This window comes from Elephas maximus, chromosome 4 (assembly GCF_024166365.1).
Source record: "Elephas maximus indicus isolate mEleMax1 chromosome 4, mEleMax1 primary haplotype, whole genome shotgun sequence".
Lineage (NCBI taxonomy): Eukaryota > Metazoa > Chordata > Mammalia > Proboscidea > Elephantidae > Elephas > Elephas maximus.
Window position 1 is genome coordinate 187,137,555 of NC_064822.1, and position 19,296 is coordinate 187,156,850.

The 19,296-nt window shown below is 55.1% G+C and overlaps 1 protein-coding gene across 8 annotated transcripts in view; it reads right to left on the reverse strand.

Moving 5' to 3' along the window:
• Positions 1-1,086: 1,086 nt before the first annotated feature.
• Positions 1,087-19,296, reverse strand: part of PACSIN2 (protein kinase C and casein kinase substrate in neurons 2) — a 169,570-nt gene continuing 151,360 nt past the window's right edge. For 6 of the 8 annotated variants that reach the window (XM_049884567.1, XM_049884571.1, XM_049884572.1 and 3 more), the window contains exons 5-9: positions 18,975-19,130; positions 14,440-14,615; positions 12,163-12,283; positions 8,976-9,097; positions 5,944-6,568 (exon numbers count right to left, since the gene is read on the reverse strand). In XM_049884567.1, coding sequence (XP_049740524.1) covers positions 6,127-6,568; positions 8,976-9,097; positions 12,163-12,283; positions 14,440-14,615; positions 18,975-19,130 — 1,017 coding nt within the window. In that variant the 3' untranslated portion in view covers positions 5,944-6,126. The other 2 variants (XM_049884573.1, XM_049884574.1) reach the window with 2 other exon arrangements.

Genomic DNA, 19,296 nt, shown 5'->3' on the forward strand with positions numbered 1-19,296 from the left:
TTGAGGTTGGAGCACCCTGGGCTGTTTGCCCTATACCGTCCAGCAGAGGGCAGCAGTGAAGGGGCTGGGTTTAAATCAAGGTTCTGCTTGTAAGACTTGAACCTTTGCCAAGTTTCCAAACCAGTTTCCTCTTCTGCAAAATGGGGTAACCGAGTGGGTGAGCCCACCAAGCCGGGTGCCAAGGACTGGCCGGCACAGCAGGCTCAGCCGGCTCGGTGCCACGGTCTCCACTCTGGTGTCAAGGCGGCTGGCTGGGGCCCTGGGAGCGGCTCAGGCCCTCAGGCACCAGGATCCTGCTTCCGGCCCCTCCTCCCGCCCTGCCCTACCCTGTCTCTGCCGTTCCCAGTGGGCATGCTCGCTCGGGCTGCAGGGGCAGAAACTGGTGTCCACCTGAGCAGCAGGAAGTCCTGATGGGCTTGGGGCCCGCCTCAGAAGCCGGGGGAGCAGGGCTGTCACCCATCAGACACAGCGACACCGCAGGACACCCACCTGCCTCACTCCTGCTCCTTGTGAGGGCCCTTGAGACACGTGTGTGTGTGTGTGTGTGTGTGTGGCTCTTGAGGCCAGAAGTTTCCCTAGGAATGCGACACAGCACCACCCACCAGCTCTGACTGCCTGAGTCAGCCTGGCTCCGGGAGCCTGCTCCCTCCTCTGTAAAGCGGGGAGGCTGACCCCCACCCACAGGGCTGCTGGGACCGATGTCAGTAAGGAGCATGGGAGCCAACACACAGTAGGTGCTTGTGAAAGTGGGCTTACAGGAGAAATGAGGGCGACGCGTGGTCCTGTGCTACTGCTCGGTCCCAGGCGGGGAGGGAAGCGTCAGCCTGCTACTCACAGGGGTGGCCCGGGTTGTGCAGTGGTAGGTTTCAGGGAGAGGGGAGCCCCAAGGCGCACAGGTGCCTCAAATCCCCACACCCTGGCTTGGCAAGGGCGGTGGGACAGGGCCATGGCCCCTGGGCAGGGGTCCTGTGTCCTGGCCTCACCCAGCCCCAACGCTGGTAACCACCAATGAAGGCACAGGTCCACCAGGCCCACCACTGACATGACAGTGGCGACGTTCGCACGACCAAGACACTTCCACGCGCATGAGATCAACTGTTTTATTGATTTTCTAAAATGCTATACGTTTAAGAAATGCCTAAACTTAAAAGACTTGACAATTTTTGGTAAATCTGTAGCATAAGAATGAGGATTTTTGCTGGTAAGTTTTCATGACAAACACATACAGACATTCACTTTCCAAGCAAGACATCAAGCTCACTGGAAATGCTATCGATGCATAGCTTGTGATGGCGGCAGTCGTCTCCCCAGGTCTGAGCTACACAAAATAGAGGGTCCCTTCCTACCCCATGCTGTGATCACAATGGAGCTTCCTGCTGCCCACCTCAGCTCCCGCAGGACTGAGGACACTTGGGAGACCCTGGTGCTGTGGACAAGACCTGGCCTTTGTTTGCTCACAAAGAACACGATGACTGTGAAATCTGCAGCTGCTGGGATGACACGGGAGTTCTTACAGTGTTCTGCTACGGAAAGGGCTAAGGCTACTTAAATGCTGGCCTCGCTGCTGGCCGGAGTGGGTGGGATTTCACTACAGCTGATCTCTCCACCTTAGAGCCCGGTCCACCAGCCAGGCTCATGCGCCAAGGTCACGGGCTTCAAGCAGTTTACAAATTATATTTTTACGCAAATAATGCATGCCTTCTATGTTTGCCAACCGCGCCCTGCCCTGGTGAGGTATTTTCATAAGCACCACTGCTATGCCAATTTTTTTTTACATGTGGCTGTAAAAAAATTTAGCCTAGTGAGCTTACGAAAATATCTTGTGGGGGGAGGGCACAGTTGGCAAACAAATGTAGGTGTGCGTTATTTGCGTAAAATAGGTAAACCCACCGTCAAAAGTCATTCACTCTCATTAACACAGTAGACAAGCTCTTTAGATTCTCTGAACATCAAATAATATATACAGATATACAAGACATGACAGTCTAGTAGAAAGCATCTTTATCTTACAGACACAATGGCTTGAAGTTGGTCTTCTTTTAACTTTCCAAATCACTGAGAGAATTGTTAATTTGCAAAAGAGTCGAGTTTAAGCAAGCAGAGAGTGAAAATGGTTTTGAAATATGGCGACTTCTACATGTCCTGCATAGGTTATTTCCGGGACATGCACTCAGACGCCCCCCGTGCTTGAAGGGCGTTCACAAGCTGATGGTTCCCATCTTTCTCCGCCTCTTGCCTCAAACATCATCTGTCTAAATGGGCTACGTTTCCCGCAGCTTAACCCGTGCGGTGCGTGGGCGATTAACAATACAACGTAGAAACAGATCATTTCATCCAGACTGGTGTACATCAATTTATGCCATAATTTAAGAATGAATGGAAGAACAAGGTATATAAAAAAGTATAACTGTACACAGCCTTTAAATTAAAAAAAAAAAACTCAAAATCTTCACTCAGAAAATGGCGTGTGAGTTTGTTCATTCAGGTTGGAGGGAGTGGGACTTGTCAGAGAGTGGTCGGTGGAGGAGAAACCAGCGATGACCACAATGGTGTGGGGAGAGAAGGAAAGACACGGTAGAGAACACAAATCCGTGATAAGCCAAGGAGCACAGCGGTGGGCGAGCGAGAGGGCCCGGCTAGTTCTCTGTTGTGCTCGGTCCTGTGCTCAGGCCTCTCCGTGCGCTGTGGGAAGGGGCCACATCCCAGATGAAATGACCAGTTCGTATGCCTTCGAGGGACACAGTGAAGCCAAGAGCAACGGAACCATCCTCTTTTGCAGGAAAAGGAGTGGACGCCCCACACGGCTGGCTGGGGGTGCTGGAGATGCCGCTGCCCCGGGCCAGCAGCTAACGGAGCAAACAGCCGTCTCTAGCCCCCACCAGCCTGCCCACTGGCCCCAGTCACTGGATTGCCTCCACATAGTTTGCCGGGTACAGACCAATGTCTCCGTTGTCCAAGCGGCCTTTGCACCAGCCCTGCTCATCCTCGTCCTCTATCTTGGTCAGCTCATCCCCTGCAAGACAAAGAGGTTGCAGACTCATGACAGGGGGGCGACCCTCTGACCTGGTGAGTCAGAGAGCCGGTCCTCACACCTTAGCCCTGACCTGGGACCAGCTTCTGAGCCCAGAAGAATCTCTAACCTGGTGGGAGGGGCAGGTATTCTCCTAGGGGTGGGGGGCACAAAGGCCTGCTTATTTCATTGTTACATTGTATCTCAAGCTGCTTTGTCATCAGGGGAGCCTCTGAGGGATCTAAAGACCCACATGGCTAACACCACACCCTGAGCAAGCAGTCATCATGGCTCCCACGGAGACACAGGATTAATACTGCAGGATGCGTGCCCTCCCACTCGCCCCAGTCCTGGGCAGAGAACCCCCTCCCAGGGCCCGTGTGCCCTCCCACCCGTCCCAAGCCTGAGCAGAGAACCCCCTCACAGGGCACTGGCCGGCTCCTGTCTAGCCCTTGCCCTCCCTCCTGCACTGGGGTCCAGCCACCAGCTGTCTTGTATCCTGTAGCACTTGTGGTGGCCTTTGCATCCTTCTTTGATCTCATTCTGCTCTGTCAGACTATTAGCCATGGGAGGGGCAGGGACCACGTCTGTCTGTCATATCTATCGTTCTGTCCCCAGCACCGACCTCAGGGCTAATACACAGTGGACACCTCCTCCTGACCCTCTGAGAAGGAGCCGTTGGCCTTGCTCTGGAATCTCTCCGTGGCTGTTTGTTCGGGAGGTTTGATTTATCTTTTGTTTATTCAACTATGAAGGAGCCCTGATCCTGGGCCAGGCCCTGTGCAGGGCAGCAGAGACAGATGGGAGGAAGAGAGAAAGCCTGGCCTCTCAGGAGACACAGCATGCTACAAGGTGGGTTTGAACTGCTGTCCTTTCGGTTAGCAACCAAATGCTTAACCACTGTGCCTCCAGGGCTCCTCGTGGGTACATATAAAATGTGTATGTGTGTGTGGGTAGGCCTGGTGATCTACTTCTGAAAATTAGCCAGTGAAAACCTTATGAACAGCAACAGAACACTGTCTGATATAGCGTGTCTGAGTAGGTGTGTATAAATGTGTGTGTGTGTGTGTGTGTGTGTGTGTGTGGAGTTGCTGTTGTTAGATGCTGTTGAGTTGATTCCTAGTTGCTGCTGAGTTAGTTGATTCCAACTCATGCCAACCCCACTGTGTGCAGAGTAGAACTGCTCCATAGGGTTTTCAAGCAGATCGCCAGGCCTTTCCTCCAAGGTGCCTCTGGGTGGATTCGAACTGCCAACCTTTTAGATAGAACTCATGTGCTTAACTGTTTATGCCACCCAGGGACTGTGCATGGACTAAATATATATAAAATGTGTGTATATGTGGGAATAAAAACCAAAAACCAAACCTGTTGCTGTCGAGTTGATTCTGACTCATAGCAACCCTATAGGGCAAAATAGAAACCCTATAGGACAGGGTTTCCAAGGAACGCCAGGCAGATTCAAACTGCCAATCTTTTGGTTAGCAACTGTAGCACTTAACCACTATGCCACCAGGGTTTCCATTTGTGGGAGTAGGTATGTCTAAAACGTGTGTTTAAAACATGTGCATGGGTGTGTGGGTAGCTGTGTGTTATGGACTGAATTGTGTCCTCCTGAAGTATGTGTTGGAACCGTAACCCCTATACCTGTGGACATAGTCCCACTTGGGAATGAGGATTTCCTTATTATGTTAACAAGGCCATATCTGAGTTCGGAGTGTCTTAAGCCAATCACTTTTGAGGTTTGAAAGAGCAGATTAGGCACTGAAGCATGTAATCACAGATGGGGGAAGAAAGATGCCATACACAGGAAGACCGCCCACAAACAAGGAACAGGAGCTGAGAAGGGATGACTCCCGCCCCCACTCCAAGAGCCAACAGAGAGAGAGAGAGCCTGTCCCAGAGTCAGCGCCCTGAATTTGGACTTCTAGCCTCCTAACTGTAAGAAAATAAACTACTGTTCGTTAATACCCACTTGAGGTCTTTCTGTTATAGCAGCGTGAAGAAACTAAGACAGTGTGTATAAAACATGTGTGTGTCTACAAAGCGGGAAACCAGCTGCCATCTCGTTGGTTCTGACTCACAGCAGCCCCCGTGTGGCGAGTGAAACCGCTCCACAGGGCTTTCAGCGGCTAATTCTTCAGAAGTGGTCAGGCCTTTCTTCTGAGGCGCCTCTGAGTAGACCTGCACCCCCAATTTTTTGGTTGGCAGCCGAGCACATTCATATGTCTGCAGCACCCAGGGACTCTGAATAAAATGCAGGCTGCGGGGAAAAGCCTTGGAAAGGTGCTCTTTGAGACGAGGCCTGCCTGGCCCAGTGGGGCTCACGTGGGGGGCTCAGCTCTGCCACTGCTGTGCCGCGGGCTTCTCCGCCAGCTGGGAGCCTCTGGAGAAACGCGTCCCTCCAGGACCCTGCAGAGGGGGCTGGCTAATTCCAGAGGGCGTCCGGGGGCCTGGGGAGGTCCTGGCAAACAGCCTCTCCAGCTGGGCCTCTTCAGAGTGACCGCCTGGTGCCCTACTGTCCCTGCCTCAGCTCAGGCGAGAGAAGGCGTCTCGGGGCCGAGGCACCAGGGTGCCTCACTGTTTTCTAAGTTTTGGCATTCAGCATCTGCTATGTTTGAAATTTCGGAGGAAAAGGCCCACAAATGAAACTAGCAGAAAATCTAACAGACCTAAAAACCTCCCCCAGCAGGCTGGAAGCAACCGCCCAGGATGTGTTCAGGGCCCACCTACCAGCTTTGAAGCTCAGCTCATCATGCTCTTGCCCTTCGTAGTCGTAAAGGGCTCGGACCCGCACCTCCAACCCCGAGTTGGTGTCCTCGTCAAATGGGTTTGAGTCCCCATTGGCATCCATGGAGGAGAATGGGTTGTTAGACTCATCGTCTGACCAGTCCGTGGGGTAGGTCTGGGTCTTCTCGTAGCTGCTCACACTGCAATAAAGCGGTTGGCACAGGAGCCTCAGCCAGGGGCTGGCCCCTAGTCCGGAACCTCAGCCCCCGGAGGGGTGGACGCGGCAGCCCGGTGCGAGAGCTGAGAACTCCTCCGAAGGAGTATAGCCCCTCTGCTGTCACGGCCAAGGGCAGGTTCTCTGAAGGGGCAAGCCAGGCCCCGGAGAGAACTCATGCCATGTCCACATTCATGAGCCACCCGGCACACGGGGGCGAGCTGGCAGAGATGCCACCCACATGGCGCCCGTCAGGTGCTGTCTTCTGTGATGGCGGTGCCAGGGCCTTGATGAGGGTTAAATGGAGGGCAGAGAAAAAGCAACTAAAGAGTGTTAGCGGGTGCCCCTCCCCGAGAGGATGGAGAAGCCAGAGACGGGCCAGGCGCGCGGTGCCCTCTTGCAGGGCCTCATGCATGCTTTCGTGCCGAGGGGCGAGCCCCTGAGAGCCCTGGACAGAGAGGGGGAGAGAGGAGGGGGAGCGTTCGTTCACCAACTTTTTGGCCTTAATGTCCTCCTTCTCACTGACGGTGCTCCCTGTGTCGTCCTCGTCCTCGAAGGGGTTGTAGCTGGACTGTGACTGCGCTGACTGCGCGGGGTTGCTCGGGACACTAAGGTTGCTAGTGGGGAGAGAGAGAGCTTTCAGGGGACCTGCTCTGCAGGGAGCCCTGGCTCCCACTGCAGGACCATGGTGCCGGCTCTGGAGGGCAGACCAGCCTGCCCTGGAGCGAGGAGGCTACATTGTTGGAACAGAAGAGTTACGTTACTAAAACACTTGGCAACACTCTTAAAGTGCCTGAGAGAGAAGATTTCCACTTTCCCTCCTTGCATCATCTGCTGGGGGTCTCTCCAGAACAGGAGCCCCAGGCCACAGCTGAGCGCAGATGATCTGAGCTCTCTAGACCCCACAGCTGAGAACTAGAGGGCTCAGCAGCCTGTTCCCCTGCCCCTCCTGGGGTTGGAGCTTCCAAAATCAGGACCAGGGTCTACTGAGCAGCCCTTTCTAGGAAAAAAGGAGGACTCCTTTTGTGCTCCAGAGAGAACACTCATCCGTTCAACTCTATCAACAACGGCCTACTATGCGCTGGGCCCTGGGCAGGGACCAGAGAGAAACCTGCTCGAGATCTGGCCAAGGGCGGACAGCCAAGGGGTGGATGGCCACTGCAGGTGCAGCTGCTGTAACAGATGCCAGCATAGGACGTAAAGGCAGAGACAGGCCCCGGAGAGCCCTGGACACCACTACGAGCTGATGGAGCTGACACCAAGTCACGGGGTGGGCCTCCCCAAGCTGCATGAAGTGAGCACTCACAGCACTGGAAGACAGCTCAGTCAGAGCGCCCACCGCCCCAGAGCCAGGAGAGGAGGCTTGGTGTCCCTGAAGTGCCAGCAAGCGCCTCATCTGCCTCAGGCCTTGCAAGGGGCACTGGACCCAAGCCTGCCTGTTGCCTGCACCCAGGCCGTGTGTTTGAGGCCACCAGGCCCTCCTCCCTCCTTGGTCCTTTTCTGAGAGGGAGTTGGTGCTGGGCAGCTGAACTCTTACAGCCTTGGCCTGTCAAGAGGCCCAGAGCCACCTCTGAGGTGGTGCCTTGCTCCCACCCCTCACTCCAGCCACAGAGGACGGGCCTGACCGCTAGGTGGCGCTTACTGTTCAAGTCACTTGACAGAGCCTGACTGCTCAGGCTGCCTGCTGAGTGATAGCCAGCCCCTGTCACCCAGGGAACCAGCCGGTTCTTCCCAGGAAGCCACAGTCATGTGGGGCATGACTACCAAGCACGGTCCATGAGGTCTCTGAGCCTGGGCCTGCCTGTGGGCAGACAGGGCTTCCAGGAAATGGTCTGCATGGTGGTGGCTGTGTGCTCTTAGTCTCGGATGCAAGAAATAGGCCTTGCCTAGTATGCTCTTTCCAGAAGGTTCTAAAGACCTCAGCCCCACCTCTTCTATCCACAACTTATTTTCAGCAATGAGGTTGGAAGTAACCAACACTCTCAGCAAGGAGGTAACCTGAAAAAGGGGACATTTGACAATCCTCTCATGTCCCCCTCAGACACCAGCACAGGAAGTTAAGTACAGGCCTTGCCAGGACACCTGAGCCCACACAGAGGGAACCACCACCAGTGTCCTGAGTACAGGCCTCGCCAGGACACCTGAGCTCGCACAGGGGTAACCACCGCCAGTATCCTGAGTACGGACCTCCCCAGGACACCCAAGCCCACATAGAGGGAACCACCGCCAGTATCCTGAGTACGGACCTCCCCAGGACACCCAAGCCCTCACAGGGAATCCACCACCACTGTTCAGAGTACAGACCTTCCCCGGACACCCGAACCCGTACAGGGGGAACCACCGCCAGTGTCCCAAGTACAGACCTCCCCAGGACACTTGAGCCCACACAGGGGGAACCACCGCCAGTGTCCCGAGTACAGACCTCCCCAGGACACTTAAGCCCACATAGGGGGAACCACCGCCAGTGTCCCGAGTACAGACCTCCCCAGGACACTTGAGCCCACACAGGGGGAACCACCGCCAGTGTTCAGAGTACAGACTTCCCCAGAACCCCCAAACTGACACAGAGGGAACCACTGCCAGTGTCCTGAGTACAGGCCTCCCAGGACACCCGAGCCCACACAGGGGGTACCACTGCCAGTGTTCAGAGTACAGACTTCTCCAGAACCCCTGAACCTACACATGGGGAACCACCGCCAGTGTCTGGCACAGGGTAGCCACTACCACCACCCCTGGGGACACGTAATGACTAGCACCTGCCACCAGCTCTCCCCTCACTTGGGGCATGAAGCACGTATGTTTGTGGGAAAGGTTCCCTCTGGATATTCAGCAGCTCCACATCCAGACAGAAAGATGAGCCTCCTTGGAGACGGCCTTGGGAGCTTCTGGAAAGATGCTTATGGGGGTCCCTGCAAGGCCCCATGGAATTCTCCCAAGTATCTGACCTGGGAGTGTCCCAGGCCCAGGCAGGTAACCCAGGGGATTGGGCTGCCCACTAGGACCAGGGAAGCACTGGGGGCTCACCTGCTGTGCTTGTTCTGCAGAGACTGGTCACCTGTTTGGTTGATGCCCGTCAGGGTGACACCGTCAGCCGCCTTCTTCTTCTCTCTCCTGCTGAGCGTTCGATTCAGGTCTGCGGACCACTCCTGAGCAACAGTGCCAGGGAGAGAAATTGTGTTGGAACCCACATTGCTTTAGAACCCCAGACCAGCAAGCTAACAGTTTCCCCGCATGGTCAGTGACGCTCAGCCTCCCAGTCTACGGCACCTCTGCTGGCTCCCAGCAGACCTCAGACACCTGACATCCACCTGTGACCCAAACACCTGGAGGTGGCACGTTTACAGCTCTGGCCCAGCCTCCCGGGAGATGCAGCTTCGACCACCCAGGAACACGATGGACAATGACAGAGCAGGGCTAACACCCAGGGGTCCTGTGTCCCAGCCCCAGCCCTGCCCACCCTGGCCCTCAGCCTCTGGCTTCCTCAGGCCGGGGTGGGCCTGTGAGGTGGCAGGAGCAGTTGGGGTCCCTGGAGCCTTCCAAAGTGGACAGGAGCTGCCCGCTCAGGCGCCTGGTGGAGCAGGTGCCCGTGGCCTTAAGTGCTGCAGAACCCAGGACTGCACATAAAACCAGGGCTCAGAAGCTACTGCCCAACAAGAGGGCCGAAATAAAGCATCACAAGAGCTGGCTCTGAGCACCACGTCCCCATGGGGCAGGAGCCCCCCTGATGACTGTGGTGCCCTGGAGCTCTTCCTTTGTAACCTGACAGTGAGCTGTGACCTTCAAAGTGAAGGGAGTCTGCCTGTTCATCTCTACCATGGGTTACCATTTCCCAGCCTGTGAGCAGCCTTTTATCAACTCCCTTGGAAAATGGAGGGAATCGGGCAAGGAGGAAGGGAGACAATGACTAGGCCCTCCAGCAAAGTGTATGTGTGTGTATTTTTTGCTAAGTGCATTCTCCTTCCCTCCCATTTCCACCCACTACTGAACAACATTAATAAAACCTGGCGCGGCTGAGCCCACAGCTCTGCTCGTGTGTGGTTACAGGACTCCAAGGTTAAGTGCCACCTTAGCTACGTCAAGCAAACGTCCAACCTGTCGATTTGTCAGATAAGCAAACCGAGGCCCAGGAAGAAAAGGTAACTTGTCCACCTAGAGGTGGTGGCAGACCTGGGCTCCTGACTCCAAATCCAGTCATCTGTTTGTATTCTCTTGGCTGACAGAAGTTGGCTGAGAACGATATCAGAGCCTCATAGTTCCCTATGATGACCTTTTTTTGAGTAAAAACGTGCCCTGATGGGGGGCTCCCAGGGCCTGACAGGATCCACATCAGATGGATCCTGAGGGAAGGGCAGCTGTTAACAACCCCAAGAACAGAAGAAGCACCGGCTACTAGTCTCTAACCCACACACATCCCCAAAACTAGGCTGTGAAGCACCACACACACACACGCCCCCACACCACATAAGCTTGGGAATTTAATGAGTTAGCCATAAAGTAGAAACTTACTTCATCCTTGTGGCATGGAAAAGAAAAACAATGTCGTTAAAGGAAGTCACGCATGACCCCGTAAGAGCCGTGAGCACCTGGGCTCTGCCGGCCCCACCCTAGTGAGCTGTCAAGGCCTTCCTGCCAGTCCTCTGTTCTCCGCAATGACGGGCAGCTCTAAGGGGACCCTCTGGGGGAATGTGCAGGGCAGAACTTTGCGGGTGACTTCCTGGGCTGCCACTCCCCAGAGTGGTAAGTGCCCTGTGCAGGGTTAAATCCTGCTGTGTGCACAGGAGGCGACACAAACCCTTGTCCCCACCCATTGATATGCCATCACCGCAGGGGTGGGAGGTTCTGCTGTGCTTGTTCCCCAAGGTCCACTCCTACTTGGGGAGGCCCTGCCCCTGCTTTCTCCCCATCCTCTATGGAAGCAGGAACAGCCTGCTCTGTGGCCTCCTGCTAGCAACAGGGGCTGACACAGGAGTGCTCGGCTACAGGGACCCTTGGTGTCACTTGGAGAAGCACAGAGGGGGAGGACTGACAGACCTGCAGGCTAGGAAGGGACCAAGGAGGGTTCCGTGTGGTGGGCCTAACAACAGCTGCTACTTCTGGGCCAGGCTCTGGGCTGATAACCTGGTGAGGACCAGGTCACTGAGCTCCCAGCAACCTGGGGGAACAGGTGCTACCGTCATCCTCATTTCATACACGGTAAAACTGAGGCACAAAAAGGGCAAATGTGACTCCTGACTCCAAACCCAGGTCATCTATTTGTCTAAGTGATTATTCTCTTGCCTGACATCAGCTGGCTGAGAACGAAACCGGGGCCTTGCACCTCACCGCACAGCTGCTAAGTGGTGCAGGTAGCCCAGGCTCTGACCCCACCCAGTCGGGTGAAGCCCCACGGCCCAGTCCACAGAGCCCTCCCCACCCTGGCCTGACGCAGTCGACACCCAGGCACTCCAGCCCCTGCCACTGAAGAGGCCTCCTTCAGACACCAGGGATGGCAGGACTTGGGGCCACTGCCTTCTGCCCCACCATCAGGGCTCCAGGTGGGGCCTGGTGACTCTTCCAGCCCCGTGATCCCCAGGCCCTTGCATTCTGCCATGCAAAGATGTTGGCAGATTCAGACCCATGAAAATGGGAAAAAGAGAAAAGTGATCGTATTTTACCGAAAATAACGTGCCTGCCCATATAACACATGGCATAGCTCGCTTACGGAAATAGTCAGGGGTGCTGCACGGTCGACAAAAAACTTACAACACACTTGTTATTTGTGTAAAAATACGGTAACCCTGAACACACCCATTGAATTTACTGCCTGAAGCAAAGAAAAGCTCTGTGTGAAGGCTAAGAAGAGCCGCCCTCTTCTTAGCCTTCAAACAAGGAGCGGCTGGGTTGGTGTACACTGTAGCCTCTCCCTTCCTGGCCACCCCTCAGGCCACCATCTTGCAGGGTGGGGCCTCGAACCACGGGGGAGTGCCACCCGTCAGCAAGTTACAGCCAGACGTCCTCAGCTACATCCTTCCTGGAATCCAGAGGCCTGGCAGCAATGCCTGTAGTCCCCTGGGACTCTAAACACAACTTGGTTTGTACGGCAGCTATACATAAAGGCCGCCTAGTGAACAGGGCAACCAACAACTCAGAGTCCAGGACATTCTAACTGAAGCTCTGCAGGCCCCGCCCCTGCCATGCCAATGAGCGTCACGGGTGCCGTGGCTCCTCTTACCTCAAACTGTGGCCAGTTCATGGACATGCCGGGCCCGTGGTTGGCTCTGAACCACCTCAGGTCCTCCACCGCGTCTGCAGCTTTGATTTTCTGTTCCAGGTCTTGGTAAATATTTTTGTAGCTAAATCACAGAGAGAGGCGTGACTGGTTTGGGAGGCAGGGAGCAGACATCACTCATCCCAGCCCAGGGCCAGGCCACCAGCAGGCACCAGGACCTGCAGCCACCCTGAGGTCAACCCCACAAATGCAGACCAGGAAGGCCCTCCCTACTCGGTGGACAGTCAGCTGGCCGTGACGTGCACAGAGTTGGGCAAGTCGACCACCAGGGCATGGGGAGCCACAGCTTCTGACAAGCTCACTTTGAATTAAGCCAGGTGGCAACAAACAAGATTTGCTCTGTGTCAGGTAATATAAACAGCACCGGCAGATGAGACCAGAACTGGATGCTACCCGGCCACCACTACTGAATGTTTTCATCAAAGATTCCATAGAAGAATCTTTGATCAAAAGGGAGAAAACACAGAACGGAATTTTGAATTCTCATGGAAATCCAGACTTTCTGGAGCCGTGGAGGCTGGAGGAACCCCTGAAACTACTGCCCTGAGATAATCTTTAAAACTTAAGCCAAAAATATCTCCTGAAGTCTTCTTAAAACCAAACAATAGTTTAGCTTAACTAGTACAAGAATGTCTGCCTTGAGCACGGTGCTCTTTTAAGAACTATCTATATAGGATCAAATCGACAAGAGCAACTCCAAAGATTTGACAGGAAGCTTGGGGACAGTGAGTTTATGTTAATGGGGGAGGGACAACTTAGAAAAGGAGGGTGAGAATGGCTGCACAACTCGAAGAATGGGATCCGTGTCACTGAATCGTATATGTAGAAACTGTTGAATTGTTGCATGTTCTGCTGTGTATATTTTCAACGACAAAAAGGAAATTATTAAAAAAAAAAAAAAAAAGGGAGGGGGATCAGCAGGTGGGCCACATGGGGCACCAATCCATGTGGAAATGAAAGGTTAATCAAGTCCAGAAGTGAGGAGAATAAAATTAGAGTATCAGAAAGGATCTAAGCACCCCCTACCACCGTCAGAGAAGCCAGAGGTTTACGCCCAGACAGGCCAACGCAGGTAGCTAAGGCCACCCAGCGGTGTGGTGGCCACAGAGCCCACCACCCCTGGGGTGGAGGACAGCCCCTACTCAGCAGCTCCAACCAGCTCTCGGTCCAGGGGGCTCACTGTGCAGGACAGGAGCGCGTGTCACTGCTGGAGCAGGCATTATCACTTATGATCTGTGTCCTAGGGGGTCATTTACCCCTCCTGGGCCTTAGTTTCCCCTCCGTTGAGCAGGCACAGTGCAACTACTTCCCAGGGAGGCTTGGAGGACCAGGTGAGACCAGGAGCATGCAGTCTGGCCTGCAGACCCAGGACGGCCATGCACAGAGGAGCGCCACACAAGGTCCTGCCCCTTCCAGCTGTGTTGTAACCTCAGGCAACCCCTTAGCCTCACCCAGCCTCAGTTTCCTCATCAGTAAAGTGGGATGTAATGCACCGACTTTACAAGACTGTCATAAAGACGAACTAAATGGCGGCAGAGAGAGTAGGCGTGCCGTGATTGCTGCTTTTGATGTTGTTTATACAGGAGACAAAGGGGATGTGGTTTCCCATTAAGGACGAGCTTGGCCTGTGATTCATTTCTACACGGCTCTGCCCTGGGACGACAGAAGTCTGCATTCCTGGTTAACGTGGACCTCTGCCCTGGTGAAAGCATCGTCGGACCAAAGATGAGGAAAGTGAGGGAGAACTACCACAGCCTCCAAGTAATGGTCTGCGCTGCCGCCGAGGGCCTGGACCAGAGGAGCCGGGAGCCAAGCAGCAGCAAGCATTCTCGGTGACCAGGGCTCCACAAAGGGCCTGAAGGTAAGGCCAGGAATCAGGTGGACCCTGCCATGCCCTGACTGCAGCTGATCCCAGCATCTGGCCTAGACCTGGACAGGGAGTTGGCCAGAGCATACCCTGTCTTGTCTCCTGACAAGAGGATGTCCTGCTTAGGCCAGCACTCAGGCCACAGCCAGACCTCTGACAGGCAGCAGGCCAGTGGCAAGGCCAACTAGGCAGCTGCAGGGTAGGCCCGCAGCAGGGCTGGAAGAGCAGAAGCACTTAATAACGGTGGGAAAAACGCTGCCTTTGAAGCCTGCCAGAGCAGCCACGGAGCTCATGATAAAGCCCATGTCCATTGGCTTCATTGTGGCACGTTTTCTAGCTGAAAGGGAATGTACCTGGCCACAGCGGACAGGTCTAGGTGCTTCTGAACCTCCAGCAGAACCTCCCGGAAGAAGCGCAGGCGTTTCTCCTCAAACTGCTGACACTGTTCAAACACCTGCTCCATGTTCTCCATGTACTGCGGGGTGCCCTGGTCCAGCTCCTTCAGGGACTTCTCATACTTCTCTTTGGTCTACAAGAAAACGCAGGTACCGCAGATGAAGGTTAATTTCATTGCAGCCCCCAGCTCACCACCAGCGACTCCAGGTTACATAGGATGCATGCAGGGTCTTCAGATAGGTGTGGCAGGGCCAAGGAGCCGGTGGGGGGACCAGCTGCCTGGAGGAGGGGTCCTGTGGGCCTTGGAGGAGGAGTCAGACTGCAGCAGTGGGAGTTACAAGGGGGCAGAAGTGAAAGCGGGGAGACCAGACATTGCAGAGCCCTTAGCCCAGATGGAACATGAGGTATCTTAGGGGAAGGGGGAAGAGTAGGCCAGAAAGGAAGGCCTGGCTTGGACTTGGAAAGGGGAGTCCCTGGAGTAGCCAGGCAGTCTGCTCCCAGGCCAGGAGGCAGACACAGGCAAGTTCAAAGCCAACGCTGGTGCTACGAGCTAAGTTCCAGGGGCTAGGCAGGTCCCCAGGAGGATGCAGGGCTGGGATCTGCTCTCTGATGATAGGCTCTTGCTTATATGGAATTAGTTTTAACTAAAGAGAGTTACCACTACCTGCTCATTCACACCTGGGTACAAAATGAATCCAGCTAAACTGAGCCTTCATCTGGAGGGAGGTCACCACAGCGAGGTTGTTGGGTCTTTAAGGTGACGGCCTGGCAGACTGGTTCAGAGTGGGAGTCTCTGTTAGCCAATGCTTCTCTATCATCAATGATCAGAGAAGACAGGTGGCAAGCCCAGGCCGAGTGCACAGCCCCAGCGGCATGGAGGCAAACTGAGTCCTCACAGGTTTGTAAGAGTGAGGCAACCAAACCTGGGCTTTAGAAAAGGCCTGAGCTCAAGGGAAGATGAAGGTTGCCATCAGAAGGGGTAAACCACCCCGCCCTGCCTCTGCCCCCCTGGGTAGCATGAGGAGTGGGGGCCAGAGCAGAGGCTGGGGAATGGGTGCCATCTGGGGTAGGGCTGGGGGTACAGCAACACCGTTCAAACAACAGCAACCTGGGCCAGCAGAGAGCATCGAAACCTGCCAAGGTGGCACACAGGCCTCCCGAGCAGACCCCAATGGGCACGCTGGCTGCTCCCCTGCACGCTGGACAGCCCTGGCCTATTGCCTTGAGGCTGGGGCAAGGAGGGTGGAGGCTGGCTCAGGGTCTGCCCCCACTCCACACCTGGAGCCCCCTGTGCGTTCACGCCTTGCGCATCCTCATTCACTTGGACACTGGGACCTCCTGGGCATGAAATGTGTAACAGCTGGCCCTGAGCTCGGAGTGGACCCTTTACTGCTTCCCTCCTGCTGAGCGCTTTTGGCCTTGAATCCAATTCTGACATGGATACCGCTCCCCTGGCTTTCCCTGCCGGCGCTGACTCCCTAGTCTGTTTACCTTTCCTTGTAGCCTTTCCAGGTCACTCTGTCTCAGATGTGTCTGTAACAATTTACAGGACATACGTCCAGTCTTATTTTATATCATGCCCTTGATTTTCCATGTGTTCGTTACAGCTTCTTTTTCTATATAGTTTACACGTATTATTTTCCTCCCATCTTTACACTTAGAGGTTAATTTTGTAAGTTACAAAACATACTTAAGCCTGTATTTCTTCACTCACATCTCCAGATAGTATCCAGTGACTCTCTAAACCACTTAAAACAAATGGCAAAATTAGTACATTTTACATTTCCACCCACACCACCTTCCTCCCCACATCTGAGTTCTGTTATATTATTGTACTTTTTAAATTTACACCTTTTAAATTAACTCACTGAGCCTCTACTTCTGAGACTCACAGGCAGCAATCCCTCCAGCGAAGCGTGAGGTCGCACTTGCTGGTGCCACACTACAAGCCCGGGTCAGAGCGACGCCTGGACGCGCCGAGGTGTTGAGGAGCTGCCCAGGAAGTGCTGAGCAGCTGGGCACGGTGAGCCATGAGGAACCCAGCCGGACTCCGCATCACCCTGCTCCTCAAGTGCCCTTGGTCTGCTTTGACCACGTCTGCCTCCATCAGCATCTGACTTACTCATCAGGTGACAAAACCGAACCAGCCACCTGAGGTCACTTGTGGAGGGACAAGCACAGTAAGGAGCTGTGACCCAGCAGCCCAGGATCCCAGGGGTGCCCTGGACTGTCTTCAGGCCCTCACTCTGTCTCCTGTACACCCCTCAGTTTCCAGCCTAGAGGACTCACTCCTACCTTTGCTCATGAAGTGCCCCCACCCAATCTGGACCTTGTAAACACCTCCTCACCTCCCCACACACAGCCAGGCCGCCGAAACTCATCTCGAATGCATTTACACCACTGATGTCATCCTTAGGGAAAGCCTCCAGGACACCTCACTGAGGAGCAGGACCAGCCGTCTACCTTCCAGGCCTCTCCAGACTCCAAAGAGCATGCGCTCTGAAGTCTGGCAGACATGAGTTCAAGCCCCGGCCCCTACACCTGTAAACTGCAAATCACACTCGGCATCTGCCCTGCCTCTTGGCTGGAGCAAGGCCCAAACAGATGGACTCAGGGGAAGGGGCAGCCCCTTCAGAGCTCAGCACTCGTGGGCACCAAGACTGCCACCACGCTCTTTCCTAGGCGGTGTCTGATCTTGTGCCCTGCTCTTTGAAAACAACCATTTTGTGGCATCTCTGCTCTGGGTGGTTGTAAAGCGTGACCCCCTCCCTCCCCCCCTGTATGGAGATGCTTCTTCTTTCCTCCAGGCACCTGAGTCCTTGGGATCCTGGCAAAGGCCGCCCAGCCTGATGATTCTCGAGCCCAGGTTCTCCCACTCAGTAGCAGCACCAGCACAGTCCCAGGCTCCTGGCCCCACAGGGGAGGCACCCGTGCTGCTCCAAAACCCCCAATTCCTGGCCCAGGCCCCAAAGACGGTGGGTAGTGGGCCTGCTCTCAGGGATGCCGACATGTGCCCCGAGTGAAGACTTCTGCTATAGATGACCCCCACCATGCTGATGGCAGCGAGGGCAGTGAGAAGGGGCCAGGCTTTGGGCTCACATCTCCCAGCTCTGACATAACTGGGTGACTCATGGTGGAAACTCTCTGACCTTAGTTTCCTCGTTCACAAAACAGAGGTGACATCCCCTAACTCACAAAGGCACAGCAAAGCTCACCTGAGCCTGAAAAGGCTGGCGGGAGCAACAACTCAGGGCCCCTGCTCCCCCTTGGCTGCATGCCCAGGCCCCAGAGTGCAGCTCTCTCTAGCACTTCATTCCATCCTTCTCCAAAGACAGGTCGAGAATCTCTTCCCCCGAGGACACCAGAGCAGGGCAGGCCCCAAGTACCGGTACCCTCCCCCTAGCCTCCTACAACAGAGCAACGAAGGGAGGGGGCCGAGCTGGGACCTTACTTCCTTTCAAATGACAAGGCACCTAGGACTAGTTTTTAAATCCCATGACAATGAAACCTTCTAGGCAGAATGCCAACCTACCTCTGCGAGCACTTGACAGTTGACAAAGAGCTTCTATAGAATCACCTCATTTGATCTTCTTAGTAACCCTCTGAGGTGCAGAACTGCCCCTCCATGGAGAAGACGGAGGGCACCAGAAGGCCACTCCGCCTGGTCACTGTCTCTTCCTGGCTGAAGCCGCCATCCACCACCCTGAGATCCCACAGCCTCTGCCCACAGTGGCCTGTCACTGCCCAGGCGGCAGGACAGCTGTACCACCCGCCCCGCCCAGCCCTCGCGTTCCCTCAGGTCACGTGCACCGGGCTTCCCAGCCACACTCACCTGGCTTCAACGATCCCTCTATCTTCGCCTGTGCACTTGGAGCACCTGGGCTGCCACAACAGCTTCCAGAAGGCCTGCTGCCCCTCTGCCCCCAGCCTCCCGCTGCTCACCGCCAGAGCAATCCTTCTCAACCGGCTACCCTTCACCCTGTCCTGCCCTACCCTCACAGGGCTTCAGAGCCCCCCTGTGGTGGCCCCTGCCAGCAGCACCCCAAGCTCCTTACTCACCTAGCATTCAAGGCCATTGACGATCAGGTCGTCACAACCAGCCGCGCCAGGTGATGCATCACTTCCCTGCCGCTGACTGTGACATTCCTACCTCCGTGCCCCTGCACAAGCTACACCTTCCTGCTTCTCCGCCTGCATCCGTCCCTGTCAGCCCTCACTGGGAAGCTGCCCTACCACCTCCTCCCCCCAGCACAGGAATCATCACCTCCCCTGTGTCCCCAGCACCTGGTTCCTGTACCTAGTCGTGAGGTAGGCACTATGGGCTGTGGTGGTAAAAGGTGTTTCCTGGGCGACCTTCCTGATATTTATCCAGCAATCCACCCACACAACCTAGCATTTGTAAGATGCTGACTACATGCCAGATACACGAACAAATGAAGCACGTGCACTCAACATATAAAAACACATGCTTCCTACAACACGCACAACTTACCCTGAGAACATCTTGCTTGCATCTCTCTACTTTGTCTTGCAATTTCTTAAGCTGCTCGGGGTTGAGGGACGGGTCGGCTTTGCTGTTGCTCTCCCGCGATATGGCCAGCTTCTCCTCTTTGCAGGCGGCGTGGTAGGCTTTCTTTGCTGCATCCACCTAGGAGGAGAACGAGGTCCTGAACGTCACATCTCTGAAGGTTCAAAGTCTTCTCTAGATGTTACCCAGGCTGTAGGACGTGCCTGTGTTATCAAGACAGAGGGGAAAGCAGCCAGGGTAACAGGCGTTTGTTCCACAGGTGCTGACCGCAGCCTGCTTTGGGCCA